Source organism: Herpailurus yagouaroundi, unplaced genomic scaffold, assembly GCF_014898765.1.
Source record: "Herpailurus yagouaroundi ecotype Mexico unplaced genomic scaffold, PumYag 219, whole genome shotgun sequence".
Lineage (NCBI taxonomy): Eukaryota > Metazoa > Chordata > Mammalia > Carnivora > Felidae > Herpailurus > Herpailurus yagouaroundi.
The window spans coordinates 2079570-2094945 of NW_024412450.1; the positions used below are offsets into that span (position 1 = coordinate 2079570).

The 15376-nt window shown below is 42.6% G+C and overlaps 1 protein-coding gene across 1 annotated transcript in view; it reads left to right on the plus strand.

The window, feature by feature from the left end:
• Nucleotides 1–15376, plus strand: part of LOC121018397 (olfactory receptor 10C1) — a 30847-nt gene that overhangs the window by 4331 nt on the left and 11140 nt on the right. Inside the window, 2 exon segments of the mRNA XM_040457130.1 lie at nt 13067–13221; nt 13224–13620. Coding sequence (XP_040313064.1) covers nt 13067–13221; nt 13224–13620 — 552 coding nt within the window.

Sequence of the window (15376 nt, forward strand, 5' to 3'; positions counted from 1 at the left end):
TCTTCTGAGGGGAATTCTTCCACTTGGTCATTTTGGATAGTCCCTGGAGTGGTGAGGACCTGCAGGGCACTTCCCCTGTGCTGTGGTGTATAACTGGAGTTGGTGGGCGGGGACGCAGTCCGACCTGATGTCTGCCCCCAGCCCACCGCTGGGGCCACAGTCAGACTGGTGCGTGCCTTCTCTTCCCCTCTCCTAGGGGCGGGATTCACTGTGGGGTGGCGTGGCCCGTCTGGGCTACTTGCACACTACCAGGCTTGTGATGCTGGGGATCTGGCGTATTAGCTGGGGTAGGTAGGCAACGTGCACGGGGGCAGGAGGGGCAGGCTTAGCTCGCTTCTCCTTAGGTGATCCACTTCAGGAGGGGCCCCTCTTCCGTGGGCCTCTCGTCTGCGCTTGGCTCCGGAGACTCCGTTCTGCTAATCCTCTGGCGGTTTTCTGGGTTATTTAGGCAGGTGTAGGTGGAATCTAAGTGATCAGCAGGATGCGCGGTGAGCCCAGCGTCCTCCTACGCCGCCATCTTCCCTCTCTCCTTGCCAAAATAATTTCTAAAAGAAAATACTCCAGAGTAATTAACAGGCGTTATCTACCCAAGGAATGGAACAAATAGGAAGTTCAGGTTCTAAGGAGCTGCCTTGTTTGTGCCAGTGGCCCCATGCTAGTTCTTTATTAATTGCACCACCTGGGATGCTGATAGCGAACTGAGCTTTGGAACATTTCAGGCCTGGCATGGAATGCAGTTTTTCACAAGTGTCTTGTGGTTCAGAAATCCGATTTCACAGCTTATCTTCCATTAGATGAAAGTGTTTACGGTGTGTCTGGAGCTGGAGTAAGTTCCTGCGGGTGCCCAAGAGCAGGGGCCTCTTCTCTCCTCTCATTAATTTGCTGATGCCTAACTGCACTGACGCAGCAGTGAGATACCGGGGAGAGAGCAGATGTTAAGTATTCTTATGGCAACAAAGAAAAGATGCTAATTCTGTGAGGTAAAGGATATATTAATTAGCTTGATTTGGGTGATTATTTCATAATTTACACGTATATGAAATCATGAACTTATATCCCTTAAATACATATAATTTTTATGGGTCAACTATATCTCAAAATTCTACAGAACTATTTTTAAAAAATAGAAACTATTTAAAAAAGAACTATTAAAAAAGAACAATTTTTAACGTTTTTATTTATTTTTGGGACAGAGAGAGACAGAGCATGAACGGGGGAGGGGCAGAGAGAGAGGGAGACAGAATCGGAAACAGGCTCCAGGCTCCGAGCCATCAGCCCAGAGCCCGACGCGGGGCTCGAACTCACGGACCGCGAGATCGTGACCTGGCTGAAGCCGGACGCTTAACTGACTGCGCCACCCAGGCGCCCCAAAAAGAACAATTTTTAAAAAGGACTATTTTAAAATAGAGAACTATTGGGGAGGAGCCAAGATGGCGGAACAGCATGGAAGTTTTTGTGTGTCTTGCATCCATGAAATACATCCAGACCAACACTGAACCATCCTACACTCCTAGAAAACTGATTGGAGGATTAACACAACAATCTGCACAACCTGAACCACAGAATTCAGCAGGTACGCAGCGCGGAGAGCTGAAGGTGGGGAGCAAGAAGCCGTGAAAGGTAGGGAACCCCTTTCGCAGGCAGAGAGAGGATGGAGACTGGGGAGGGGGGGAGAATACAGGAATAGCACCCCTCCCCAAAAGCAGCTAGAGAGAAGGGGGAAAATTGGAAACAGCGGCAGGGACTAAACTAAAAAGGGACAGAGCAGAAAGGAGAGGATTTATATTCCATTAAGACCGTAAACAAGGGGAGTGCAAAGGCTGCAACTCTGCAGCTCGATACCTGGTGGGGCTCTAGTGGGAAGGGTGAATCCCCAGGAACAGAGTGGGGTCCAGGAGGTTCTCAGGCCACACAGGGAAAAGCAGTTCCACTGCTGGAAGGACATTTGGTAGAGACTGTTGAAGCGACCTGGTCCCAGCAGACCCTAGAAGGCAGCCACATTCACTGGTGCTGGGTCAAGGTAGTTAAGGGTGAAGCCTGGTGCCTGATGTGTGTTGTGATTTTCCATAATCCCTGAAATGCTGCTGCTACACTGTCTCGCGAACTTTTTCTGGGGTGGACTGGCACCTGGCCACAGTCTTGGGGCACCGGGAACAGCAGGGTCCAGCAGGCGTTCCTGGGTGCAGCTGACATTCGGCCATTGCTCATTCAGCCATTGCTTGGTGAGACCCTCCCACAGAGGGTCAGAATGGGTCAAAGCCAAACTCCTTCAGAAGTAAGGGGCCAGGGAAAACAGCCACATCTGAGACAAAACTTGGGAGAGAAGTACTGCCTGGAGCCTGGTCACGAGAAGGAAAAAGCAGGGAGTGACAAGAGCTGAAGACAGCAGACAAGTATGCGATTGCTGATCTGGGAGAACAGACTGGGTAGCTGGGTGGCACCGTTTTCACCGCTCACACGCATGCGCATATGCACCAACAAGCACTACAACAATCCACCCCAGTAGGCTAACAGTGCCATCTAGTGGAGAGCAGAGCTGTTACACTGAGCCCTGCCCGACTGGGCCAACTTCACTCTTCAAGAACACAAGTCTCACTGTCAGCTTAATTTCTGGACTATGAAGAGTTACATACTCTGACTTCTAGGGGAAAAGGAAGCAATTTCAGTCATACATCAATCTGAGAGCAGGTTCATCTATTCATTTTTTTTTCTTTTTTCTTTTTTCTTTTTCCTTTTTCCCTTTTACAATTCTTTTCTTTTTCTTGAATACAGAAAGAGAAAAAATTCATTTATATTTTCAATTTTTATTAAAATATCTATCTTCAATTTTTATTACTATATTTTTCACTTTTGTGTAAATTTTTTCAAATTATACTTTAATTCCATCATTTTATTTTAGTCTACTTCGGTGTACTCACCTTTCAAATTTTCAAATAATTTCCTTTTTTTCTTTTTTTTCATTTTCATTTCTTTTCTTTTTCTTGAATGCAGAAAGAGAAAAACTTCATTTTCACTTTCAATATCTTTTCAAAATATTTTATTTAATTTTTATTACTCTATTTTTTTGCTTTTATGTATTTTTTTTCAAATTCTATCTAGTCCCATCATTTTATTTTACTCTACTACAGTGTATTCACTTTTTCAAATTTTCAAATGATTTCTTTTTTCTTTTCTTTTTTATCTTGTTTCTTTTTCATTTCTTTTCTTTTTTCTTACATATAAAAAATGAAAAAATTCATATTTATTCTTAATTCTTATTAAAAATGTTTTTAATTTTTTTCCACTATATTCTTTAATTTTGTGTATATTTTTCAAAGGCTGTTTTACCCCCATTACTCATTTTAGTCTACTTCAGTGTATTCATTTTCACAAATTCTCAAACGATTTCCTTTTTTTTTTTTCTCTAATCTGTCAAACCACTTTTAACACCCAGACCAAAACACACCTAGGATCTAACACCATCTACTCGATGTGTGTGTCGGGGGGGGGGGGGGAGTTAATTTTTAATTTTAATTTTCTTTTAATTTTAATTTTTAATTACAATTTTTATACCTCATGAATTCCTTTTCTCCCTTCAAAATGACAAAACGAAGGAATTCACCCCATAAGAAAGAGCACGAAGAAACGACAGCCAGGGATTTAACCAACACAAATACAAGCAAGATGTCTGAACCAGAATTTAGAATCACGATAATAAGAATACTAGCTGGAGTCAAAAATAGATTAGAATCCCTTTCTAAGGAGATAAAAGAAGTAAAAAAATAGTCAAAATGAAATTTTAAAATGCTATAAGTGACCTGCAATCATGGATGGATACAGCGGCGGCAAGGATGGATGAGGCAGAAGAGAGAATCAGTGATATAGAGGACAAACTTATAGAGAATAATGAAGCAGAAAAAAAGAGGGAGATTACGTCAAAAGAGCACGAATTGAGAATTAGAGAAATCAGTGACTCATTAAAAAGGAACAACATCGGAATCATAGGGGTCCCAGAAGAGGAAGAGAGAGAAATAGGGGTAGAAGGGTTATGGGAGAAAATCATAGCAGAAAACTTTCCTAAACTGGTAAAAACACAGAAATTAAAATCCAGGAAGCACAGAGGACCCCCATTAGATTCAACAAAAACCAACCATCAATAAGGAATATCATAGTCAAATTCACAAAATACTCAGGCAAGGAGAGAATCATGAAAGCAGCAAGGGAAAAAAAAAGTCCCTACCTACAAGGGAAGACAGATCAGGTTTGCAGCAGACCTATCCACAGAAACTTGGCAGGCCAGAAAGGAGTGGCAGGATATATTCAATGTGTTGAATCAGAAAAATATGCAGCCAAGAATTCTTTATCCACCAAGGCTGTCATTCAAAACAGAAGGAGAGATAAAAAGTTTCCCGAACAAAATTAAAGGAGTTTGTGACAACTAAACCAGCCCTGCAAGAAATTTTAAGGGGGTGAGGTGCCTGGGTGGCTCAGTCAGCTGAGCGTCCAACTTGGGCTCAGGTCATGATCTCACGACTTGTGGGTTCAAGCCCCACATCGGGCTCTGTGCTGACAGCTCAGAACCTGGAGCCTGCTTCTGCTTCTGTGTCTCCCTCTCTCTCTGCCCCAACCCACTCACATTCTGTCTCTGTCTCTCTCAAAAATAAATAAACATAAATTTTTTTTTATAAAAAGAAAAAAAATTTTAAGGGGGATTTCTGAGGGGAGAAAAGATAAATACACACACACACACACACACACACACACACACACACACACCAAAAGCAACAAAACATTCGAATGACCAGAGAACACCACCATAAACTCCAACTCTACAAGCATCATAATGGCAATAAATTCTTATCTTTCAGTACTCAATCTAAATGTAAATGGACACAATGCTCCAATCAAAAGACACAGGGTAACAGAATGGATAAGAAAACAAGACCCATCTATATGCTGTTTACAAGAGACCCACTTCAGACCTAAAGACACCTTCAGATTGAGAGTAAGGGGATGGAGAAACATCTATCATGCTAATAGTCAATAAAAGAAAGCCAGAGTAGCCATACTTATATCAGATAATCTAGACTTTAAAATAAAGACTGTATCAAGAGATGCAGGAGGGCATTATATCATAATCAAGGGATCTATCCACCAAGAAGACCTAACAATTATAAACATTTATGCACCAAATGTGAAAGCCCCAAATATATAAATCAATTAATCACAAACATAAAGAAAATCATCGATAGTAATAGCATAATATTAGGAGACTTCAACACCCCACTCACAGCAATGGACAGATCATCTAATCAAAAAATCAACAAGGAAACAATGGCTCTGAATGACACACTGGACCAGATGGACTTCACAGATGTATTCAGAACATTTCATCCTAAAGCAGCAGAATATACATTTTTCTCCAGTGCACATGGAACGTTCTCCAGAATAGACCACGTACTGGGACACAAATCAGCCCTAAGTAAGTACAAAAAGATTGAGATCATACCGTGCATATTTTCAGACCACTATGCTATGAAACTCGAAATTGACCACAAGAAAAAATTTGGAAAGGTAACAAATACTTGGAGACTGAAGAATATCCTACTAAAAAATGAATGGGCTGACCAAGCAGTTAAAGAGGAAATGAAAAAGTACATGGAAGTAAATGAAAATGATACCACCCAACCCAACACTCCGGGACAGAGCAAAGGCCGTCATAAGAGGGAAGTATATAGCAATCCAAGCCTTCCTAAAGAAGGAAGAAAGATCTCAGATACACAACCTAATCTTACGCCTTAAGGAGCTGGAAAAAGAACAGCAAATAAAACCCAAAACCAGCAGAAGACAGGAAATAATAAAGATTAGAGCAGAAATTAATGCTATCGAAACCAAAGCCAAAACAAAAACAAAAACAAAAAACCATAGAACAGATCAATGAAACCAGAAGCTGGTTCTTTGAAAGAATTAACAAAATTGATAAACCACTAGCCAGTTTGATCAAGAAGAAAAAGGAAAGGACCCAAATAAATAAAATCAAGAATGAAAGAGGAGAGATCAAAACCAACACAACAGAAATAAAAACAATAATAAGAGAATATTATGAGCAATTACATGCCAATAAAATGGGCAATCTGGAAGAAATGGACAAATTCCTAGAAACATACATGCTACCAAACCTGAAACAGAAAGAAATAGAAAATTTGAACAGACCCATAACCAGTAAGGAAATCTAATTAGTTATCAAAAGTCTCTCAAAAAACAAGAGTCCAGGGCAGATGGCTTTCCAGGGAAATTCTACCAAACGTTTAAGAGTTAACACCTATTCTCTTGAAACTGTTCCAAAAAACAGAAATGGAAGGAAAACTTCCAAACTCTTTCTGTGAAGCCAGGATTATCTTGATTCCAAAACCAGACAGAGACCCCACTAAAAAGGAGAACTACAGACCAATTTCACTGATGAACATGGATGTAAGAATCCTCAACAAGTTACTAACCAACTGGATCTAACAATACATTAAAAGCATTATTCACCACGACCAAGTGGGATTTATACCTGGGATGCAGGGCTGGTTCAATATCCGCAAAACAATTAACAGGATTCATCACATTAATAAAAGAAAGGACAAGAATGATATGGTCCCCTCAATAGATGCAGAGAAAGCATTTCACAAAATACAGCACCCTTTCTTGATAAAAACCCTCAAGAAAGTAGGGATAGAAGGATCATACCCCGAGATCATAAAAGCCATATATGAATGACCCAATGCTAATATCATCCTCAATGGGGAAAAACTGAGAGTTTTCCCCCTAAGGTCAGGGACAAGACAGGGATGTCCACTCTTGCCACTGTTACTCAACATAGTATTGGAAGTCTTAGCCTCTGCAATCAGACAACACAAAGAAATGAAAGGCATCCAAACCGACCAGGAGGAGGTCAAATTTTCACAGTAACCATCAAGACAGTATGGTACTGGCTCAAGAACAGACATTCAGATCAATGGAATAGAATAGAGAACCCAGAAATGGACCCACAAACGTATGGCCAACTAATCTTTGACAAAGCAGGAAAGACTATCCAATGGAATAAAGACAGTCTCTTCAGCAAGTGGTGCTGGGAAAACTGGACAGAGCCATGAAAAAGAATGAACTTGGACCACTTTCTTACACCAGACACAAAAATAAACTCAAAATGGATGCAACGCCTCAATGTAAGACAGGAAGCCATCAAAATCCTTGAGGAGAAAGCAGGCAAAAACCTCTTTGATCTTGCCCGCAGCAATTTCTTACTCAACACGTCTCTGGAGGCAAGGGAAACAAAAGCAAAAATGAACTACTGGGACCTCATCAAAATAAAAAGCTTCTGCACAGTGAAGGAAACAATCAACAAAACTAAAAGGCAACCGACAGAATGGGAGAAGATATTTGCAAATGACATATCAGATAAAGGGTTAGTATCCAAAGTCTATAAAGAACGTACCAAACTCAACACTGAAAAAACAAATAATCCAGTGAAGAAATGGGCAAAAGACATGAATAGACAGACACTTCTCCAAGGAAGACATCCAGATGGCCAACTGACACAGGAAAAAATGCTCAACATCACTCATCAGGGAAATACAAATCAAAACCACACTGAGATACCACCTCACACGTGTCAGAATGGCTAACATTAACAACTCAGGCCACAACAGATGTTGGTGAGGATGAGGAGAAAGAGGATCTCTTTTGCATTGTTGGTGGCAATGCAAGCTGGTGCAGCCACTCTGGAAAACAGTATGGAGGTTCCTCAAAAAACTAAAAATAGAACTACCCTATGACCCAGCAATTGCACTAGTAGGTATTTATCCAAGCAATTGTACTAGTAGGTATTTAACTACCCTACGACCCAGCAATTGCACTAGTAGGTATTTATACAGGTGCTGTTTCAAAGGGACACATGCACCCTCATATTCATAGCAGCACTATCAACAATAGCCAAAGTATGAAAAGAATCCAAATGTCCCTCAATGGATGAATGGATAAAGAAAATGTAGTATCTCACACACACACACACACACACACACACACACACACACACAAATGGAGTATTACTCGGCAATCAAAAAGAATGAAATCTTGCCATTTGCAACCACATGCATGGAACTGGAGGGTATTATGCTAAGTGAAATTAGTCAGTCAGAGAAAGACAAAAATCATATGACTTCACTCATATGAGGACTTTAAGAGACAAAACAGATGAACATAAGGGAAGGGAAACAAAAATAATATAAAAACAGGGAGACAAAACGGTAGAGACTCATAAATATGGAGAACAAACTGAGGGTTGCTGGAGGGTTTGTGGGAGGGGGGATGGGCTAAATGGGTAAGGGGCATTAAGGAATCTCCTCCTGAAATCATTGTCTCACTATATGCTAATTTGGATGTAAATTTTTAAAAATTTAAAATAAAAATAAATAAGTAAATAAATAATAAATAAAATAGAGAACGATTTTTAAAAAAAGAAAATGTAAATCGTCACCACTTTGAAAAAGTATATAAATATCTACTTAAGCTAAAAAAAAATACACATATTCTTTGGGGCACCTGGGTGATGATTCAGTTGGTTAAGCATTTGACTCGTGGTTTCTGCTCAGGTGATGATCTCACAGTGACAATCTGACAGTCTTAAGATTGAGTCCGGTGTCAACCTCCACACTGGGTGTGGAGTCAACGAAATATTCTCTCTCCCATTTCTCTCTCTCAAAATAAATAAATAAACGTTTTAAATATATATGTTCACACATAAAAATCAGTATGTATAAGGATATTTGCTGAAGCATTATTTATAACTGGTAATGACCAATCACAGTGAATGATCAATAGGGAAATGAAATCATACAAAACAGATAAATACATACATACATACACAATAGTCCAAGGGACTCCAAAAGATTCCTACAGGGTGTTGCCAAGGAAGAAAATCGAAATACAAAAAGTATATATAACAACTTCATATTTTTGTTTAAAAAAATACCAAAACATTTGTGCAGTGTGAGAGAGCAGAGAAGATAAGTAAAAGGATTCAAGACTGCTCACGGGAATTGCTTCAGCTACAAAGACAGCTTCCTTAGCGGAAGGCTTGGAGAAGGGAGGAGTCATCAAAAAGTAGAAGGAAATGAAAACACAGCATTTAAAGATGTTTGTGGAGGGGCGCCTGGGTGGCGCAGTCGGTTGAGCGTCCGACTTCAGCCAGGTCACGATCTCGTGGTCCGTGAGTTCGAGCCCCGCGTCGGGCTCTGGGCTGATGGCTCAGAGCCTGGAGCCTGTTTCCAATTGTGTGTCTCCCTCTCTCTCTGCCCCTCCCCCGTTCATGCTCTGTTTCTCTCTGTCCCAAAAATAAATAAAAACGTTGAAAAAAAATTTTAAAAAGAAAAAAATAAAGATGTTTGTGAATGGGTGCGTGTTTGCCTTTATGTGTCAAAGATCTGTATGTACACATTTATATATCAAAATGAAAACTAAATGGTTTAAAAAGATTGTAGCATTTTAGTCTATAAAAGCAGAAACTATAACATAAAATAATAACACAACTAAGATCAAATGTATGTTACATAAATAGGTATAAATGGGCTGCACTCACGCATTGGAGGAAAAAGATTTTAGATGGGATCACTAAACAAATGTCAGTTCTGTTTAAAAGAGACAGATCTAAAACAAAGTGATTCATCAAGACTGGAAATTTTTAAATGTTCAAATGTACACTAGGCACATGAAATAACAAAAATCACAGGAATCGCTTCCATTGTCAGATGACGTTACTTCATATATATAAAAAATAGTAAACGGCAGAAAAATATTAAATGGCATTCATAACGCTAGTAGATAAAATTTACAACAAAGATATAGCAAAGATAAATATTTATGTGCCAAATAATAAGTATCAATGTTCATAAAGCAAAAAGCACAGGAAACACAAGAAGCAAATATAGATTAAGTTTCCAAGTCTTCTAAGGCTGTAGAAAAGCCATAATACAATCTATGTATGTAATTAATAATAGTAGTAGAGCCATTGAAAAAATATATACTTGATACAGAGCTCTGTTTTCTTCTGTGTGGGTGTCCACGAGACACTGGCATCCAAGGACCGTGTTAAATCACACAGGTTACATCACACAGACAACTCTCAGTTGGAAAGACAGGGAGCAAAGGAAACAGGGAAAGAAAGGAGGAAAGTGTAGACAACTGTGTGGGATGTCAAGTCAGCTTGGGGAAGACGGTGGGTCACCTGCGCCCACTGCAGAGTCCCTGTGACTGACAGTAAATCGTCCCTACTAAGCAACAGGGGTGTCTGATTGCCTGCAATCACAGTAGCACATTCTCCAAAACCAAACCAGCAGAACAGTGCGCACATCCTCGTCGGATAAGAGCAGGGGGGCAGGGGGAAAGGGACGGAAATCCGTGGAGCAAGTGACGGCCTACACACACACATGCATTCGCCCGTTTGGACGAGCCGCTCAAAGCTTGAGTAAGCATGACACTTTGCCCTTAAATACGTCGCTATGGTTAAGTATCACACTGAGGGAATTTAACATTGATACGACAATATAAAATCCGCATTCAATTTTCACAGTTGTTCCAAAGTCTTTTGAAGCTATTTTGTTGTGGGGTGTTGTTGTTGTTGTTGTTGTTGTTGTTGTTGTTGTTGTTGTTGTTTTGTTACCCACGATCCAACAAGGATCCTGAATTATATTTTATGGTCATGTTTTTTAGTCTTCAATTTAGAAGAGCATCCCCTGGGCCTTTGTCTTGTCCTTTACAGACATTGGTACTTTTGAAGCACATGTCAGCTGTCTTATAGAAGGTGCCACAGTCTGGGTCACAGTCTGATTGTTTCCTTATAATTATACTCAAGTTAAACATCTTTGCAAAGAATACTACATGGGTCTCACTGAGAGAGCATTCACGTGGGCATGTGTCCACGTGGAGTATTTTCCACTCTGCTCCTTGGGGCATGCATGCCACCACCCTCCTTAGAGGGCCACGCACCAGGGACAGAAGACTAATGGACAGAAAGGAAACTGGATCCCTGAGCACTTGTCGAGTCAGAGAAACCACACCGCTCTGAATACAACACTTCAGACGTTCAAGTGAAAGGCAAATACATTTTCATCCTTTGGAGCAACTGATATTTTTATCACTTTAGACAAACCGAATAAAGGGGGCAGATACTATGGATTTGGAAGAAAACTAAGTAGGGGATCTGGTATAAGTAAACTTTGAACTTCTAGTTACATGAGCCAATAAATGAACTGATTGTCTAAGCCAGTTTGAGTTTGGTGCTTATGTAATGATTGTTACATGTCTTGAAAACATCTTATCTGACACACACGCTTTATCATATCTCTGAAAATGTGTAAGAATATAGAACAAACCAAACAATATACTGAAATAATAGTGTAAATAATGTTCTTGTATAATAAATTAAAAGAGAAAAACAAGAAAAATTAGGGATGGTTTTCCAAGAAAATGGCATTTATCAGCTCACTAAGGTCAAAAGTGTTTATTTCTCTTTTACATTCTTAGTGCTCTCTACAATGACTGAAATATATAAGGGACTCTGACTGGGTTATCAAATGAGTTGATTACTGAATTATAGCTATAGAAACAAGATTGATAGAAATGCATTATTTTCATAAGTGTATTAGGACATCTATAGTAACAGAAAGAAGAAAATCATGGAGAAGAAAATATCTCTGGTTGAACCAGAATATCTCTGAAATGTTCTGGACAGGCCACACTCTACTCTTCCCGATCTAAGAGACAGACTCCAAAACAACAGATTTAATTGTTTATGTGAAGAGTTCTACCCATTGGAAAGTCAAATGCTTGGAGACTCAGGTCCTCAGAGACTCTTAAAAGACAGCACTGAGGGATCCACAGTGCGAAGAAAGAAGGAAATAAGTCATCAAATACCATCTGCCTTTATCACTGCCTATTTCTCCAAATAGAAAGACAACATTTAGATAATGTCTCCTGGAGGCCAGTAAGGTGGAATGAGCCAAGGACTCCATACCTGCAGAATAACAGCGTGTGAACTTGCATTTTTAATATTCGATCTTGAATGTGGTTATCTTCTTGCACTTCTTTGGATTTATGCATCTGTTTGACTATCTCTGGCGTTTATATTTTTATGTTAAATGTGTTTTCACTTTCATTGTTATTTGTAGTGATACTTGCATTGTGTAAACATGATTTATTTTTGACCTTAGATGCACCTAGAGCGTGAAAATATTGGGCTATTTATTTTTCTGTGCTGTATTTAGAAATTTAATGTTAGTGTGTGAGTTTGTGGACTTTATGTGTGTGGCTTAGGGACCTGAGGATGTGCTATGGTATAACGGGGTGAGTTTTAGAGGCTGTCAAATGCAGAAATAAACAACCAAGAAGACCTTCTTATCTCCTTCCTGGGCACCTTTTTAAACTAGGGAGCCCCTCACTTGTTGGGATAGCCATTTACCTGTCTCCAGGAGTTTGAAGGAGATGGCCTCTCAAATTCCCTTCCTCTCCTTGCAAAGCATGAAATTTGTTTAAAGGCAAAATGATAAAGAAAAAATAAGAGAGAGAGAAAGAGGAGGTGAGTGGAGCTGGAAAAATTTCTAGAAGAGGTGAAAATTGGGTCAGAGACGATACACACTGAGAGGAAAGGAAAGAGAAACCAAGTGAAAGAAGGAAAGAAAAAGAAAGAGAAGGACCCAAGTGGGAGAAGAACACAGGGGAAGGTCCCGACAGAACAAATTCTGGCTTTGAGGAGGAGGACGCCTGCCCTCAAGCCCCACGAAACAGGAGGAAGGGCCGGGTGGCAGGCTCAGCACTCAGCCCCGGGGAAGCTGAGGCAGGACCACGTGGGTCCCACCAAACGCAGGCACCTGCAGAGGTGAGTTTAGCCATCCAGGCTGGCAGCACTGAGCCCTCCCAAGGGAGCAAGGCTGACGTGGGCAAGGGAGTGCTGCCCCAAAGGCCAGGGACACTGGGAGAACGGGCATCCAGAGGCCACCTGTGTCCACGTCACGATTCCGTGGCTGCCCCTGCCCTGGGCTGTGAGCAGGACGGGCACGAACGCCTCCCTGGTGGCCAAGTTCATCCCCGTGGGCTTCTCCCACCTGGCCCACCTGCAGGGCTGGCTCTTCTTCCTCTTCCTGGGCGTCTACCTGCTCACTGTGGCCAACGACCTATTCATAGTAGTCGTGGTGTCGGCCGACGCCACCTGCAGTCCCCCATGTACTGCTTCCTGCGCGTGCTGTCAGCCCTGGAGATTAGCACCACATCGGTCACCCTGCCCCTGCTGCCCCACCGCCTCCTCACAGGCCAGCGCCACGTGCCCCACATGGGCTGCACTCTCCACATGTTCTTCTTCCTCTTCCTCAGGGCCACGGAGTGCTGTCTCCTGGTGGCCACAGCCTATGACTGCTACGCAGCCATCTGCAAACCCCTTGGCTACCCACTCCTGCTGAGCCACAGGGTGTGCCTCCAGCTGACAGGGGCCGCGTGGGCCTGTGGAGCAATGCTGGGCCTGAGCCACACCTCCTTCATCTTCTCCCTGCCCTTCTGCAGCCCCGACGCCAGCCTACACTTCCGGGTTCTTCTTGCCCTGTTTGCCAGGTGCAAAAACCCACCACAGATATGGAAGATGACAACTATAAATTACCCTTCCCACTTGCATTCAGCGCTCAGATCTTTGGAGAAACGGTCTCCTCTGAGCCCGTCGGTGTTAAATAAATCTCCAATCCACCAAGTTCTCCAAGTGCTGCTTGGTTTTTCCACCAGCGTTCCAGTCTGGTTGCGAAACATACTTGGTTCCCTGACTGGGAAACCCAATTGCGTTGGTCTATTGTTGCCACTGGCTTGGGAGAACAGCGAGGCAGTGATGGAATGAAGGATCACAAGGGAGAGGGCCCACCTTGCCTGAATTTCGGCAGACTCCTTCTCGGTTGCCTCGGGCCGGCCCCTGCTCCGCCACTCCCACCGGACTCAAGGAGACTTGGCAGGTGAGGACCTGGACCCGACGTCAGAACTGGTAAGACTGGAGCCCAATCTAGTCTGGCCCACTCGCAAGAGTGGAAGGGGGACCTGATCACTCCCCGAGACTTCAGAAGTCTCACAGGTAGGAATACTGTGGAAGGAAATATAATAACCTCTGGTGTGTGTGTGTTGAAATGTGCAGCTCAGCCAGGCTTGCCAGTCGAATTCGAGTCTGTAGCTCCACGGACGGGCACCCTTAAAGTCCCCAAAAATTTACAGAGTCTGAATGGGCTCTCCTGTGTCATGGTAAGAGTATAAGGTCTAAGGTGGTATCGGGTCAGATTCCAACCACAAGTCACAAAGCTGAGTCTGCTAAGGCCAAACCTCACCTAAAGTTTCCCTCGGGAACGCGACCAGAGGAGTATCTGATTGGTCCTCTCATCTGAGGGGATACCCTCCCTTTGTCTGTCTTTGCGACACCAAACACAAGAAAGGAATTAATAATGGGATCAAAACAGAGTAAGCCTACGATTTTAGAGGTCATACTCAAAAATTTTAAAAAGGGATTTTCAGACGATTACAGGGTGAAAATGACACCCAGGAAGTTAAGGATCTTTTGTGAACTAGAATGGCCCCTATTCAATGTAGGATGGCTCCTAGAAGGGACATTAGATACTCAAATAGTACTGTGGGTTTGGCTAATAGTCACTGGGAACCCAGGCCACCCTGATCAATTTCCATACATTGACTCCTGGCTTGAAATTGCCCAAAATCCCCTGCCTTGGGTGTGATTCATCATTAGCAAACAGAGCCAGGCAAAGGTTTTAGCCACTTTATGTGGAGGCTCACCCAAGAAGCCAAAGAAGCAACCCACCGCTCCCCTAGTGTTTGCAAGAAACCCAGAGGAAGATCCCCTCTTTCCGCCACCTTATGACTCACCGGGCTCCCTCCCCACTGCCCCTGAGCTTGAAACTCCTCCCCCGTCTGTCTCTCCTCCCCTCCTGGACCCAGAGAACCCTCCCTGACAAGGACCAGTGACCAGATTGCACCCTTGGCCAGGCACAGGCACTCTCCAGATGTCAGTCCAGATCCGCCGGTACCAAGAGGCTCTCCTCCGGGTCATCAGAGCAGGGGCTGAGAAGCCCAGAGTTAAGAAGGCCAACTCAGAGGAACCCTCAACCTGGCAGTGATCAAGATCCAGTCAACCGCTTAAACTGACCCTCAAAAAGACACTGGCCCCTGAGACCTCCACCCCTGCTCCGGCCACACCCCGGAAGCTGGCTGGCCTGCACATGGCAGAAGCTTGAGGAATCAATGTGTGGACTGAGCCCAGGGGTTCGGATGCAACTCTGCCAGCCCTTGCCCCTTACTGGTGTCATCGCCCTGATCTTGCTGC